The sequence below is a fragment of the Bufo gargarizans genome, chromosome 4 (assembly GCF_014858855.1).
Source record: "Bufo gargarizans isolate SCDJY-AF-19 chromosome 4, ASM1485885v1, whole genome shotgun sequence".
NCBI classification, from domain to species: domain Eukaryota; kingdom Metazoa; phylum Chordata; class Amphibia; order Anura; family Bufonidae; genus Bufo; species Bufo gargarizans.
In genome coordinates, this window is record NC_058083.1 from 348929809 (window position 1) to 348946620 (window position 16812).

The following is a 16812-nucleotide window of genomic DNA, read 5'->3' on the forward strand; positions in this document are numbered from 1 at the left end:
CTTAAATTGTGTGGTATTCCTGGCCTGCTTCCCTTGCAGTGCCACCCACACATATCATGTTAACCCTTTCCCTCCTGCATTGCAGTGCCACATACCCTATGTCTGCCCTCCTGCATTGGCACATACCCTGTACCCCTGGAGCAGCATTAACTCCTGATGTACCCCTGCAGCAGCCTTCAGCCCTGTGTATCTGTGGCCTGCATTAACCCTTGCAGTGCCACCATGATCCCGGATTTAACCCTGGCCTGCATGTGTTTTCCCTTGCAGTGCCCGTAGGGGCAGAGTGTATAGCCAGGTTGGGTGGACTGCTGTCATTAATCGTGTGTGTAAGTGTGTTATTTAGGTAGATTTGGGGTGGAGTTGTGTAAGATATTGTACTGTGTGTAGCGTAGTTTAGGTGTATTTTAGTGTTGTTAATATATATTACTGTGTGCGACTATAAGAATATATATATATATATATATATATACAGTACAGACCAAAAGTTTGGACACACCTTCTCATTCAAAGAGTTTTCTTTATTTTCATGACTATGAAAATTGTAGATTCACACGGAAGGCATCAAAACTATGAATTAACACATGTGGAATTATATACATAACAAAAAAGTGTGAAACAACTGAATATATGTCATATTCTAGGTTCTTCAAAGTAGCCACCTTTTGCTTTGATTACTGCTTTGCACACTCTTGGCATTCTCTTGATGAGCTTCAAGAGGTAGTCACCTGAAATGGTTTTCACTTCACAGGTGTGCCTGTCAGGTTTAATCAGTGGGATTTTTGCCTTATAAATGGGGTTGGGACCATCAGTTGCGTTGTGGAGAAGTCAGGTAGATACACAGCTGATAGTCCTACTGAATAGACTGTTAGAATTTGTATTATGGCAAGAAAAAAGCAGCTAAGTAAAGAAAAACGAGTGGCCATCATTACTTTAAGAAATGAAGGTCAGTCAGTCCGAAAAATTGGGAAAACTTTGAAAGTGTCCCCAAGTGCAGTCACAAAAACCATCAAGCGCTACAAAGAAACTGGCTCACATGCAAACCGCCCCAGGAAAGGAAGACCAAGAGTCACCTCTGCTGCGGAGCATAAGTTCATCCGAGTCACCAGCCTCAGAAATCGCAGGTTAACAGCAGCTCAGATTAGAGACCAGGTCAATGCCACACAGAGTTCTAGCAAATAGGCGGAGTCATCAATAGACAGCACACGCCTATTTATGAATATTAATTATTGATATTAACACAAAATATTAATAATTAATATTTCCTTTAACAGCATGCAATTTTGATTCCGTGCTGAAAACTTCTCCATTAAATTTAGAGAATGTTTTAAGGGGAAAATTATGATTAGAGATGAGTGAATTTTTCAAAAATTCGATTCGGACGGTTTGCCGAATTTAAGAAAAAGATTCACTTCAATCCGAATTTATTCGTGGCGAATCGCATTAAAAAAAGGCTATTTCCTGGCTGCAGAGAGCCTTTATAGTGGTGTAGAAAACTGTGCCTTGCAGTAACACACACTTATTTGGGCAGTCACGGGGCCAGAACTGACCAAATAACTCAAGTATAAACTCAGCCTTACAGGTCGATGTTAGCACCAAGAAGAAGTGCACTCCTTTTACACCGTCGTCAGTTGATTCCACATAGATGTCAAGAGAACCTGTTCTATTAAACGTTTATACAAGTAGAGCCCCCCGACTGAGTGGAGAGGGTGTCAGCAGTAAGTTTGTGTTGACGTTACTGATTATTTTGCCCTTCCTCTGATCCATCAGAACAATAACCCACAAAAAACGGATCCTGTCTGTTGAGCATCTGCCTTCACTTGGTCATCATTTGGACAGTAATCCATCAGCATTACTAATGCCAATAAAACAGGAGTGGATCCAAAACAGAGATGGCATGTGAATGGAATATTTGCATGTCTTCTGTGTTTTGTACTCACTCCTGCTTTTGGCTACCAAATCACAAGCAAATTCTGATGGGACCATACAGGCCTTACAGCTGCTACACAGACAGGATTTGTTGTGTGTCTCATTTTTCCTTCCTTCTGACAGATCAGAAGAAGGGTCAAATAAATGATGAGATCAGCCAGGCCGAAAGGCAAAATAGTGGTCCAGTCATGAAGTGGGGAGGGGGGAACAGCATGAGAAGTCCACAGAGTGGCCCTATGACATACTGGTGAACTGGAAGCAACATGAGGATTCCACAGAGTGGCCCAATGACATACAGGGAGTGCAGAATTATTAGGCAAGTTGTATTTTTGAGGATTAATTTTATTATTGAACAACAACCATGTTCTCAATGAACCCAAAAAACTCATTAATATCAAAGCTGAATATTTTTGGAAGTAGTTTTTAGTTTGTTTTTAGTTTTAGCTATTTTAGGGGGATATCTGTGTGTGCCGGTGACTATTACTGTGCATAATTATTAGGCAACTTAACAAAAACAAATATATACCCATTTCAATTATTTATTTTTACCAGTGAAACCAATATAACATCTCAACATTCACAAATATACATTTCTGACATTCAAAAACAAAACAAAAACAAATCAGTGACCAATATAGCCACCTTTCTTTGCAAGGACACTCAAAAGCCTGCCATCCATGGATTCTGTCAGTGTTTTGATCTGTTCACCATCAACATTGCGTGCAGCAGCAACCACAGCCTCCCAGACACTGTTCAGAGAGGTGTACTGTTTTCCCTCCTTGTGATGATGGACCACAGGTTCTCAATGGGGTTCAGATCAGGTGAACAAGGAGGCCATGTCATTAGATTTTCTTCTTTTATACCCTTTCTTCCAGCCACGCTGTGGAGTACTTGGACGCGTGTGATGGAGCATTGTCCTGCATGAAAATCATGTTTTTCTTGAAGGATGCAGACTTCTTCCTGTACCACTGCTTGAAGAAGGTGTCTTCCAGAAACTGGCAGTAGGACTGGGAGTTGAGCTTGACTCCATCCTCAACCCGAAAAGGCCCCACAAGCTCATCTTTGATGATACCAGCCCAAACCAGTACTCCACCTTTACCTTGCTGGCGTCTGAGTCGGACTGGAGCTCTCTGCCCTTTACCAATACAGCCACGGGCCCATCCATCTGGCCCATCAAGACTCACTCTCATTTCATCAGTCCATAAAACCTTAGAAAAAGTCTTGAGATATTTCTTGGCCCAGTCTTGACGTTTCAGCTTGTGTGTCTTGTTCAGTGGTGGTCGTCTTTCAGCCTTTCTTACCTTGGCCTTGTCTCTGAGTATTGCACACCTTGTGCTTTTGGGCACTCCAGTGATGTTGCAGCTCTGAAATATGGCCAAACTGGTGGCAAGTGGCATCTTGGCAGCTGCACGCTTGACTTTTCTCAGTTCATGGGCAGTTATTTTGCGCCTTGGTTTTTCCACATGCTTCTTGCGACCCTGTTGACTATTTTGAATGAAACGCTTGATTGTTCGATGATCACGCTTCAGAAGCTTTGCAATTTTAAGAGTGCTGCATCCCTCTGCAAGATATCTCACAATTTTTGACTTTTCTGAGCCTGTCAAGTCCTTCTTTTGACCCATTTTGCCAAAGGAAAGGAAGTTGCCTGATAATTATGCACACCTGATATAGGGTGTTGATGTCATTAGACCACACCCCTTCTCATTACAGAGATGCACATCACCTAATATGCTTAATTGGTAGTAGGCTTTCGAGCCTATACAGCTTGGAGTAAGACAACATGCATAAAGAGGATGATGTGGTCAAAATACTCATTTGCCTAATAATTCTGCACTCCCTGTAGTCTGGAGGTGGCGGTAGCATCAGGAGGCCACAGAGTGGCACAATGACAGAGTTTGGAGGTGGTGGCAGCATCAGGAGGCCACAGAGTAGCACAATGACATTGTGGAGGTGGCAGCAGCATTATAAGACCACAGAGTGGCAAGGTGACATAGTGTGGAGGTGGAAGCAGCATGAGGAGACCACAGAGTGGCAAGGTGACATAGTGTGGAGGTGGCAGCAGCATGAGGAGACCACAGAATGGCAAGGTGACGTAGTGTGGAGGTGGCAGCAGCATGAGGAGACCACAGAGTGGCAAGGTGACATAGTATGGAGGTGGCAGCAGTATGAGGAGACCACAAAGTGGCAAGGTGACATCATGTGGAGGTGGCAGCAGCATGTGGAGACCACAGAGTGGCAAGGTGACATAGTGTGTAGGTTGCAGCAGCATCAGGAAGCCACAGAGTGGCAAGCTGACATAGTGTGAAGGTAGCAGCAGTATCATAAGACCACAGAGTGGCAAGGTGACATAGTGTGGAGGTGGCAGCAGAATCAGAAGACCACAGAGTGACAAGGTGACATAATGTGGAGGTGGCAGCAGCATGAGGAGACCACAGAGTGGAAACGTGACATAGTGTGTAGGTGGCAGTAGCATCAGGAGGCCACAGAGTGGCAAGCTGACATAGTGTGGAGGTGGCAGCAGCATCATAAGACCACAGAGTGGCAAGGTGACATAGTGTGGAGGTGGCAGCAGAATCAGAAGACCACAGAGTAACAAGGTGACATAGTGTGGAGGTGGCAGCAGCAAGAGGAAGCCACAGAGTGGCAAGGTTAACATAGTGTGGAGGTGGCAGCAGCACCAGGAGGCCAAAGAGTGGAAAGGTGACATAGTGTGGAGGTGGGTGGCAATACCAGTACCCGCTGAAGATGGTGGGTGTAAGAAGGAGCACTTGGCATCAGATGTGTGGCATCAGGTGGGTGACAGCATCAGAATAGTAGCTGAGGCAGGTAGCCAGAAGAAACTGGTCTCTTTTGTGAAAGTGTTGGTGTGGCACCATGGATGATCTAGTCTGATGCATAAGGCATTGGTGGGTAGAAATCCTGGATGATTCACACCTGATTCATCTTGACAAAGGTCAGTCTCTCCACATTTTGTGTGGACAGGGGAGTTCTTCTTGGGGTAACTATGGCCCCCGCTGCACTAAACACCCGCTCTGATGCCACACTACTGGCCAGGCAGGACAGCTTTCCAGGGCAAACTCTGCAAGTTGCGGCCACAAATCCAGTTTGGCTGCCCAGTAGTCCAGCGGATCTTCAACTTGGGGTGGTAGGGTGCTGTCCAAGTATGCCACCACTTGCTGGTTCGGGTTCTGCTCTATGTCTACTGCTGCTGCTGGTGAGTAGTGTCTTCAGTAGGCGGGTAAAGAAAACTGCTCATCAGCGACTCTAGACTTAAGTTGCTGCTGATAGAGCTGGTACTGCTCCTGCACCCCCACCCCCCTCCAGCAGCCATGGCAGTGGAACGTGAGCGGAGAGGGCCCCCTGGTCAGACCTGCGTGAGGATGGGCAATGGCGCACATAAGCAGACATAAGCAGCAGTCAGCTGACTACATAGGATGTCTCTATAGTAGTTCAGTTTATCCTCCCTCTCAGCGGGTGTAAAAATGGCCCCATTTTGGACCGGTAGCGAGGGTCCAACAAGGTGGAGAGCCAGAAGTCATCCCTCTGTCAAATGGTGACAATTCGGCTGTCACTACGCAAACAAGAGAGCATGCATAGGGCCATTTGCGCAAGTGACTCGGAGGGACTCCCTGCCTCCATCTCCACTGCATACTGCCACAGTGTGTCTGGGTCCTCTGCCTCGTCTTCCTCATCGCCCTGTAGCTCCTCTGCCTGCTCCTGATCCTCCTCTCCTGTCACCTGTGTAGCACGCTCAGCTTATGTGTCATTGGATGAGTGCAAGCATACTGTTATCTCTTGGAAATCGCTTCGGTGATCGGTTGCTGACGGAATGAGTGATGAGAAGTAGGGGGATGAGGGCCAGGAGCATCAGGATCAGTAGATGATGGGAAGGACAGACATCTCCCTTCGGCTGAGGTGATGGAGTCTTGACTGCCTGAAATCGGCTGTGTGCCACTAGGTGATGCAGCGGTTGCTGCGGAAGACTGGACCACCACATCGGAACTATGGTTCTCCCAGGCCATTTTATGGTGATGCTGCATATGTTAACGCAGGGCCGCGGTGCCAACATTGGCACCCTTTCCACTTTTCACCTTTTGCCCACAGATTCTACATATGGCCATGTTCACCTCCTCAGGCGGCTTAACAAAAATCTGTCACACCCCAAAAAAGTCTGTAATTTTCTTCTCCACTTCACCACACAACGGCTAATAATAGCTTTTTGTCCCCACTAATATGCACAAAAAAAAGGGCTGAGGTACTCTCACAAAGTTTCTACAGCTTCACGTCATACCTCGCCCGCTTTGAGGGAACATACTGGCGGAAAATGAGTGTCCCCTTGAACGCAATGAGAGACTCATCAACCGCGACCTCCCTTCCAGGTACATAGGCCTGTACAAATTTGGCCCCAAAGTGATCGATGACCGGCCTGATTTTGTACAGGCGGTCATAGGCAGGATCACCTCGGGGGGGACATGCTGCATTATCTGAATAATGCAGGCATTTCCGGATGGCCTCATAGCGGGAGCGTGTCATGGCCGTACTGTAAAGTGGGGTCTGGTAGAGGACGTCCCCACTCCAGTAATGCCTGACACTAGGTTTCTTGACTAGGCCCATATGCAGCACGAGGCCCCAAAATGTCCTCATCTCGGCTACACTGACCGGCGTCCAGCCACCGGGCCTAGCCAAAAAGAAGCCTGGGTGTTGAGCAACGAACTGTTGGGCGTACAGGTTCGTCTGCTCCACAATTAGATTTACCAGTTGGTCACTGAAAAAATGACAAAAAAAAGTCATATTCAGTGAAGCCCACTGTGGAAATCTGGATTCCTGGTTGGCCTACAAAATCAGGAATCACGGGCTCAAATCTCTCTGGGGTACACCAGGCAAGTTCACCGGCAGGGGGCTCTGGTGGATTTAACTGGTGGGCCGGAAAACTAGTACGAGCCCCAGAGCTGCTCGTACTAGGGTGGGCCACAGGGTCCCTATCATGACGGACCCCTTGCTCCGCCTGGCGGCGTCTCTGCCGCCTTGGGGGCTCATCATTATCGATAGACGATGAGGAGGACGCGGATGACAACAGGAAAGTGGGGTCATCCTCGTGCTCACTGGGACTCTCGGACTCAGAGGCAAGCTGGGCGTATGACTCCTCGGACGAGAACATCCGGCGGGCCATAGGGGAGTGTGTCTCTGCGTGTGTATGTGCGTGCGTGTAAATCTTTATTTGGTGTGCGTGTGTGTGGGGGCACGGGTGTTCGCGGACTTATCCCTAAAACTAACAGAAAAAAAAAATGACTAACTAATCCATCCATCGCAGGATGGTGATTGATGGTGTAAAATCACACCACCAATCACCATCCTGTTCCGGGTTATCGGGTCCTCAGAGACCCGAATAACCCGGAAACGCAGCAAACCGCAGGTCTGAATTGACCTGTGGTTTGCTGCGATTGCCGACATGGGGGGGGGGCACAGGACCCCCCGGCGCATCTAGCCAAGGTGCCTGCTCAATGATTTTAGCAGGCACCGGCTTCCGATCACCGCCCGCCGGGCAGTAGTGATCGGAACTATACATGACGTACTGGTACGTCATGTGTCCTTAAGTACCAGGACAACATGCTGTACCGGTACATCATGTGTCCTGAAGAGGTTAATAACCATTTCACCCCCCTTAGGGGCTAGAACCTGGGATCCTTTAATCTCTTGTCCTATTCACCCTAATAGATCTCTATTAGGGTGAATAGGATCTTACACTCTGCCTGCTGCCGTGTGCATAGTACACACAGCAGCAGGGAGCTGACTATGGCAGCCAGGACTTCACTAGCATCCTGGCTGCCATGTTAACCGATCGGAGCCCCAGGATTGCACTGCTGGGGCTCCGATCAGAAGCTGCCACTGCGAGGAGGTGAAGGGACTCTGTGGCCACTGCCACCAATGATTGTAATACTGGGAAAGGGTAAGGCGCACTGTGCCACCAATGTTTTTAATACTGAGGAGAGGGGCGCACTGCGCCACCAATGATAATTAACGTTTAATGCAAATACAGCCGGTGGCAGAAGCACATTGCCGGCATCCGACCTCTGAAAGGGCACTGCATCTGTGGCAATTAACCCCTCAGTTGCCGCACCTGATTGGTTAATTGCAGTGTAATGTAATGTATTAAACGTTAGTTAACATTGGTGGCGCAGTGTGCCCTCCTCTCCTCTTCGTTCCCATTGGTGGCAGCGGCACAGGGGGGAGGAAGAGACTGCTTCCTTCTCCCCGTGCTGCTGAGGGAACATGGCGGCGCTGAGAGCAGCGCGGCCATGTTCTCTGATACTGGGCTGTGCAGTAGCACAGCGTAGTATCGATAAAAAGAAAATCCCGGTATCTTATCGATACTGGGACAAACAACCCTAGCACCCATGTATCCATACAGCAGTTTACGACTACATATGGGGTGTTTCTGCAGAATCAGGGTAATGAATATTAAGGTTTGTTTTGTTGTTAACCCTGTTGATGTGTTACAGGAAAAAATTGATTCGAATGGAAAATCAGTTTTGAATAGTTAGAGGGGTGTACCTTATGAAATGTTTCCAGGAATTTATGGGTGGTGTCTATTTTGTAAGCTCCTGAAAGTGACTTCGGAACTGAACTGGTCCTAAAAAAAATTGAAAAAAAAAAAAAAAAATGTAAGCCTTCTAACGTCCTACAAAATAAAATTGCATTACCAAAATGATGCCAACATAAAGTAGACATATGGTGAATGTTAATTAATAAGTATTTTATGAGAAATCACTATTTGTCTTAAAAGCGGAGAAATCAAATTTGGGTAACTTTTAGATTTAAAAAAATAAATAAAGGTAAAACATATGGACTCAAATTTACCATTAACATGGTGTACAATGTGTCTCAAAAAAACAGAATGGCTTGGATAAGTAAAAGCATTCCAAAGTTATAACCACAAATGACACATCAGATTAGCAAATTAGACTTTGTCTAATTTTTTGTGCTTTGCTGAATTTTTCAGATGTAATTGTACAATATTTCCTTTGTTCTTTCTTTGCAAAGTATTGTCTGAACTTAAAACAAAGTAGAAACAGTAAAATAATAAAAAATAAAAGGGCAATAACAGTAAAGTTTTTTCTAAAATATGCATTTTACATGAGGGATTTTAGACATACTGTAGATTGCATAGGCAAGTGGAAAGAATAATTGCAAATTTACTTAGTGTTTTGAGCAAAACCAATCCTAAATACAACCCTGCATATGTTTATGATAACCACCTATGTTTTCTTGTAGGTGTTCCAGTCCTGCATGTCATTCCTTCACCCTTTCCAGATGTTTGGCACTCCTTTCAAGATAACGAAGAAAATCTTGATTCTTCAACTATTGACAACATGAATAAAATTTTACAAATTTTTGTACTTGAATACCTTAATATATAATGATATTGTATAAATGTATACATTTTCTGTTACAACAATAACATAGTATTTTGGTAATGTAGTAAAATGTGGTAGATTCCGTTTTATAGAAATGATTAAAATTGCAAATCTGCTGTATTACAATAGCTATTTGGAAAAACTGAATAGTATGTTAAAATCATATCTATCATTTCAGGTGAATTTTTAGAATTAGCTACAGTATCTTGTTTGTGTCTGAGCAAGTGTTCCTAAACACAATTTCACCTGTATCTGCTATAATGTTGTCTGTGACTCACTAGCTCAGTACAGGCTTACAATGAACCAAATTTTGTTTGTTTTTCTTGTTGAGCTCCCTTTGTTCTCCATCCTCTGTACTGGGTACAGTCATCTGTTCCTTCATAACACACAAGAACAGGAGGTCTGTCTGATTTAAACCCTCCCCCAGTCTTATCCTAGGCAGAATGCTTAGGACACTGTAAGTACGTTTTTTTAATGTTGTATAGTTTTTTATAGTTTATCAGGGAGTGCAGAGACTCTGAACAGTTGCAAATAATGTACACTACTGATGCAAAGAATTACAAAGAATGTACACTACTAATGCATGGGGAAAATCAATAGCTACTACACTGCCTGTCAAAAAAAATGTTGTCACCAAAAAAAAGCCTTTAGCTTTGATTACGGCATTTAGATTCGCTGTGGCATTGTTTCGATAAGCTTCTGCAATGTCACATGATTTATTTCCATCCAGTGTTGCATTCATTTTTCACCAAGATCTTGCATTGATGATTGATGGTGGTAGAGTCTGACTGCTGCGTAAAGCCTTCTCCAGTACATGCCAAAGATTCTTAATGGGGTTAAGGTCTGTGGTGGCCAATCCATGTGTGAAACTGATGTCTCATGCTCCCTGAACCACTCTTTCACAATTTGAGCCCGATGAATCCTGGCATTGTCATCTTGGAATATGCCCTTGCCATCAAGGAAGAAAAAAATCCATTGATAAAATAACCTGGCCACTCAGTATGTTCAGGTAGTCATCTGACCTCATTCTTGGAGCACATACTGTTGCTGAACCTAGACCTAACCAACTGCAGCAACCCCAGATCATAGCACTGCCCCCACAGGCTTGTACAGTAGGCACTAGGCATGATGGGTGCATCACTTCATCTACCTCTCTTCTTACCCTGATGCGCCCATCACCCTGGAACAGGGTAAATATGGACTCATCAGACCACATTACCTTCTTTCATTGCTCCAGAGTCCAATCTTTATGCTCCCTAGCAAATTTAAGCCTTTTTTTCTGGTTTCCCTCACTGATTAGTGGTTTTCTTACGGCTACACAGCTGTTTAGTCCCAATCCCTTGAATTCCCTTCGCATTGTGCGTGTGGAAATGCTCTAACTTTCACTATTAAACAAAGCCTTGTTTTCTACTGTTGTTTTTATTCAATTTGATTTTGCCAAACGTTTAAGTGATTGCCGATCACAATCATTCAGGATCTTTTTTTTCCGCCACATTTCTTCCTCTAATACAATGGGTCTCCGCTATCCTTCCAGTTTTTAATAATGCGTTGGACAGTTCTCAACCCAATTTTAGTCGTTTCTGCAATACTTCGTAGATGTTTTCTCTGCTTGATGCATGCCAATGATTTGACCCTTCTCAAACAGATTAACATCTTTTCTACGACCACGAGATGTGTCTTTCGACATGGTTATTTAAGAAATGAGAAGCAACTCATTGCACCAGTTGGGGTTAAATAACTTATTGCCAACTGAAAAATAATCGCCCATGCAGTAATTATCCAATAGGAGGCTCATAACAATTTGCTTAGTTAAATCCAGGTGGCGACTTTTTTTTGGACAGGCAGTGTATTTAAGGCCTAGTAATGGACAATAATCCAATAATCAAAAAGTAATACACTATACTAGTGTATTACTGTACAGCAGCAGCTGCATGAAGCGCACGGTGTCATATCAACCAATGACGCCGTGCGCTCATGCTGTCAGCAGGAATCCCGGCCGGGTTTCCACGGTCCGCTCTAGGCCGCGGAACACGGCCGTGTGCATGAGGCCTTACCTGCATTTTCTTTATTTCTTAATTGCTCTGTACTGTTTCTTAGGACTTGCTCTGCCATTCGCACTGTTCCCTCTGCTGTAGTCAGCGAACTAATTTTAGTTAGGCAGAGTAAGCCCTATGAAACATTACAGAGAAAAGCATCATGTATGTGGTTAACAAACTCAGAAGGAAGCTGACATACCTCGCAAATATCCCTCCATGTTCACTCCTTAAATGTCCCTCTTCTGACCTGAGAAATACATGTGGATTACTAAACTTACTAAACTGCTCCTTCCCTAATAGGGAATGGAAATCACTGTCATTAAAAACAGGTATATGGGCTATGATATGCAATGTTTGGGAATATTAAAAAAATAATAATTCTGGAACTGAGAATTCTTTTACTGGGACTGTCCAGGCATGAATTGTATCTTCAGGATAGGCCATCTATCAGGATCGCTGACTTAGATTCAGGATGGGATCCTGCAGGGTCACACTGGACCTTCCTCTGTCAGCTCTCCATCATGCAAAACTAATCACTCTTAGCTGCCGAGACACCTTGCATTAAATAACGCCCCAGTACACTCTACAACTCACTATGGGGGCTAACATTCCCACGTTAATAAATCAATATAGGTAGCACTTCTAAGTTCATGGAATCGTTAGAACACAAGAAGGCGCTTATTAAAGTGACTTTTATTATAAAAAAAGGACAGTGCGTACAAACCATATGGTTATCCTAGAAAATCCAACATAAAATATACAGACTGTAACAGTGCAGTTCACCAGGATGTGTGTTGCCGTGTAGGCTGGCTGCACGTCCCCTTGCGTACTGGCTGCAGGTTTCTGTGTAGGCTTATTGCTAGGGGCTGTGTGCTGTCTGCGGTGTCTAGTGCAGTGATGGTCAAACTGCGGCTCTCCAGCTGTTGTAAAACTACAAATCCCATCATGCCCTGCTGTAGGCTGATGGCTGTAGGCACACTGGGCATACTGGGAGTTGTAGTTTTACAACAGCTGGAGAGACGCAGTTTGCCCATCCCTGGTCTAGTGTGTACTCTGCCCGTGTACGTGTGTTTGACTGTATCTGCATTTCTGTTCCTGTATTCTGGTTCCGTGTTCCTGGTTGCCATGGGCAATGCTCCGTACTGCAGGGTTCTGAGGTTTCTGGTTCTCCTTGACATGGAAAGGTTAATCTCCCTGTGTTGTTTTCTGGGGTGTGTCCTCTCAGGTGCCCTCATTAGGCAACCTTATCTTCTTGTGAGGTGGTTGCTGCGGGTCAGTGTTTGTGCTTTTGTCTGTAAGTCAGTTCTCTGCTCGGTTCTGTCTGTACTCCGTCTATGTGTTGCTTGTTGGGTGTTGTCCCCTTGCTGCTGATCCTAGGGGTCATTCTGTATGCACTTCGGTGTGGTTTCACCTGATTCTGCATTTATGTCATTTGTCATGTTTTCTGTTACCTGTTCAGTATGTGTAAGCCTAGCAGTGCTTAACTGCATCTGAATCTGTTCTGTTCCGTGTCCTGTCTGGCAGTTGTTTTTGCTTCTAATGTTTTGTTCATGTCAGTCTGGCAGTTCTTCCGGAAGCGGGTTCCTGGTTTCCCCGGAGGGGGAATTCCTGTGTTTGTGTATGCCCTTTCGCCTTCCGTGTGCAGTTCTGCCTGGGGCCGCTTGCTCCCTTTGCTTGTGATGCAGGTAACTGCTTTCATCTCTGCTCTACCTGTTGCTGGTATGTCTCTGCCTGTCTGTATGTGGACTCTAGTACTATTGGTACCTTCGTAGGTATCTCCTGGTGTAACGATCGCGTGCACACACACACAGGGGGGAGGGAAGTGACCACTGTTCTCCACCCTTACCCCTGGCCCTGCCTACTTGCCTCGCGAGTCCTAATGACAGGGCACAACTGGACGGCAATCCCTAGCTTGGAATAAGTGCAGGGATGACAGACAAACAACAGAATGTGAACGGACCGAGTCAATACCAGGAAAGCTACAAAGTACAAATGGAGCAAGCAGAGAATAGTCAGGAGAAGCTGGGGTCATAAATACCAGAAGAGTCGTGAAGTACCAAAGGAGTCAGCAGAGGATCGTCAGGAGGAGGCCGGGGTCAGAATACCAGAAGAGCAGCAAAGTACACAAGGAGCAGGCAGAGGATCGTCAGGAATTCAGCAGGAGGTAAGTATGCCAGGGTAGACACAATCACAGGTGGAATCTAAATAACAGGCAATCGGTGGCTAGCAGATTGCCTGCTTAAATAGGGAGGTAGAGGGGTCATGTGACGTGGCAGCGTCACATGACTCCACACAGACTACACAGCCGAGCACCGAGTGATCAGCTCGGTGCTCAGACCTAAAACCATTAGCATCAATGTAGATAGATGCACGCATACTATTATCAGGAGGTGACGATGGATGCACTGATTATGCGCGTGCACTCCGGACATGCCCGCCTCCTAGACGGCGCCGTGACAGTACCCCCCCCCCCCCTTTTAAGTGGGGCCACCGGACCCAAGGACTCAGGTGACGGCTTCTCGGGTTGATCCTCATGAAATTTCTTAACCAGTCTAGGGGCATGAACCTCCCTAGCTGGTACCCAAGACCTCTCCTCAGGTCTATAGCCCTTCCAGTGCAAAAGATACTGCAAGGAATTACGCACTCTCCTGACATCCACAATTATAGATACCACATACTCCACAGAATCCTTAACCAGAACAGGCAGAGGCGCAGCTTGTGACGGTACAACAGGTTCAATGTATTTTTTTAGTAGGGACTTGTGAAATACATCGTGAATGTGGAACGAGTCGGGCAATTCTAACCTAAATGATACAGGATTAATCACCTCTACGATTTTGTACGGCCCTATAAAGCGAGGAGCAAACTTTCTTGAAGCAACTTTGAGTGAAAGATTTTTAGAGGACAACCACACCTTATCACCCACCTGAAAGTTCACCCCCGTGGAACGTCTCCTATTGGCCTTGACTCTTTGAGTATCTTGAGCATTTTCCAGGTTCGATTGAACCCAAGCCCATACTGTGCACAGTTTGGAGGAGATCTCATCCGCCTCGGGATTACACGAGGAGACGGATGACCCAGAAAGAAAATGAGGATGAAAGCCATAGTTACAAAAAAAAGGAGAGACCCAAGCAGAGAAATTAACACGGTCATTCAGAGCAAACTCGGCTAATGGAAGGTATTTCACCCACAACTGTTGATAATCTGCAACATATGCCCTGAGAAATTGTTCCACCGACTGATTGAGGCGCTCAGTCTGTCCATTACTTTCAGGGTGATAAGAACATGAGGACAGAGAAATATGGCATCTCAGACAGAAGGCCCTCCAAAACTTGGAAACAAACTGCACACCCCTGTCAGATACAATATTTTCTGGAATGCCATGTAAACATACAATTTGTTCCACAAAGATGGTAGGGTCTTTGCACTCGGGAGTTTAGGCATGGGAATAAAGTGAGCCATCTTGCTGAATCTATCGACCACTACCCAAACCACAGTCTTACCCTCTGCAGGTGGCAGATCAGTGATAAAATCCATCGAGATATGAGACCAGGGTCTACTGGGAATGGGTAAGGGTCGTAGGTCCCCAGACGGGCGAGTCCCACGGGTCTTAGGCCTCGCACAAACCTCGCAGGCCAACACATAAGACTTGACGTCTCTAGTTAAAGTAGGCCACCAGAATGATCTGGAAACCAGCTCTTTAGTGCCTTCAATACCCGGCTGTCCACAAAAAACTGAGTCATGACACTCACCCAGCAGTTGGAGACGAAACTGTACGGGGACAAACAACTTATCTGTAGGAGTGGATGGCGGAGCTAGGTGTTGTTCAGCCTTGATGAGAGTCATGATATTCTGAGACAAGGCTGCTACGAAGACCTTAGCTGGTAAAATGGTTTCAGGTGGAGTCTCTGTAGGCTGGTACGCACAGAAACTTGCGTCGGCCTTCTACTTCCAGGTCTGAAAGGTATGGAAAAATTTAAGCGAGTAAAAAACAATGCCCATCTAGCCTTACGGGGATTTAACCTTTTAGCCGTCTTGAGAAACATTAGGTTCTTATGAACGGTAACAACAGTAACACAATGTTTTGCCCCCTCAAGAAAATGTCTCCATTCTTCAAATGCCCACTTAATGGCCAGTAACTCCCGATTTCCTATGTCATATTTTCTCTCAGAGGGGGAAAACTTTCTGAAAAAAAAAAGCACAAGGTCTCAGGTTAGTGAGGGTAGCAGGACCTTGCGAGAGGACCGCTCCTGCCCCGTCCTCAGAAGCATCCAGCTCCACGATAAAAGGTTTTTCCTGATCTGGCTGGGTTAGAACAGGAGCGCTACCGAAAGCCTCCTTTAGGGTTTCAAATGAATCTAAGCCCTCAGTAGACCTATTTTCCAGATCCACCCCTTTTTTAGTGAGGTCGGTCAGTGGTCTAGCGATTACCGAGAAATTATTTATGAACTTACGGTAGTAGTTAGCGAATCCAAGGAAACGTTGTAAGGCCTTTAAGGATGATGGTCTTACCCATCCCTTAATCGATAAAACCTTGCTAAGATCCATCTTTATGGCATGGGGAGTCAGAACATGTCCGATAAATATAATCTCCTGCACCCCAAAAACCCATTTTTCCTGTTTAGCAGATAATTGGTTCTCTCTCAACACCTCCAACACCTGTCTAACATGAAACACATGACTCTTAAAATCAGGGTAAAATATCAAAATGTCGTTGAGATATACAATGAATTTTTTTTACCAAGAACTCCCTAAGAATATCGTTCATGAAATTTTGGAACACAGCCGGGGCATTGCTGAGTAGCGATGTCGCGAACATAAAATTTTCCGTTCGCGAACGCGAATTTCTGCTAATGTTCGCGAACGGGCGAACCGCCATTGACTTCAATAGGCAGGCGAATTTTAAAACTCACAGAGACTCTTTCTAGCCACAGTAGTGATGGAAAAGTTGTTTCAAGGGGACTAACACCTGGACTGTGGCATGCCGGAGGGGGATCCATGGCAAAACTCCCATGGAAAATTACATAGTTGACGCAGAGTTGGATTTTAATCCATAAAGGGCATAAATCAACTAACAATCCTAAATTTGAACAACGTAGTGTAAAACATCCAGTGTGTGTATACGATCAGGTATGATGTTGTATCGATCAGGTAGTGTAAGGGTTACGCCCGCTTCACAGACATTGACAGACCAAACTCCCCTTTTAATGCACCGCAAACAACCGCAAACTTTGCATTTGCACAAGGTTGGATACCAAGCTAGCCATGTCCCGTTGATGTCATTGGAGGTTTCTTCCTCCACCCAGCCACGTACAACACCAAGGGTCCCCAAAAGGTGAATTGAATTGATTTTTCGAACGGAGAGATGGTTAAAAAAACGCTGGCTCCCTCCCCTTTGTTTGAATCCACCCCACGGTCACTGCGTCTGCACCGTG

At 45.4% G+C, this 16812-nt stretch overlaps 1 protein-coding gene across 1 annotated transcript in view; it reads left to right on the forward strand.

The window, feature by feature from the left end:
* QPCT (glutaminyl-peptide cyclotransferase) overlaps nt 1-10285 on the forward strand; it is a 341372-nt gene extending 331087 nt beyond the window's left edge. Inside the window, exon 7 of the mRNA XM_044292305.1 lies at nt 9199-10285. Coding sequence (XP_044148240.1) covers nt 9199-9344 — 146 coding nt within the window. The 3' untranslated portion in view covers nt 9345-10285. The remainder of the gene's footprint in view (nt 1-9198) is intronic.
* Nucleotides 10286-16812: the final 6527 nt, after the last annotated feature.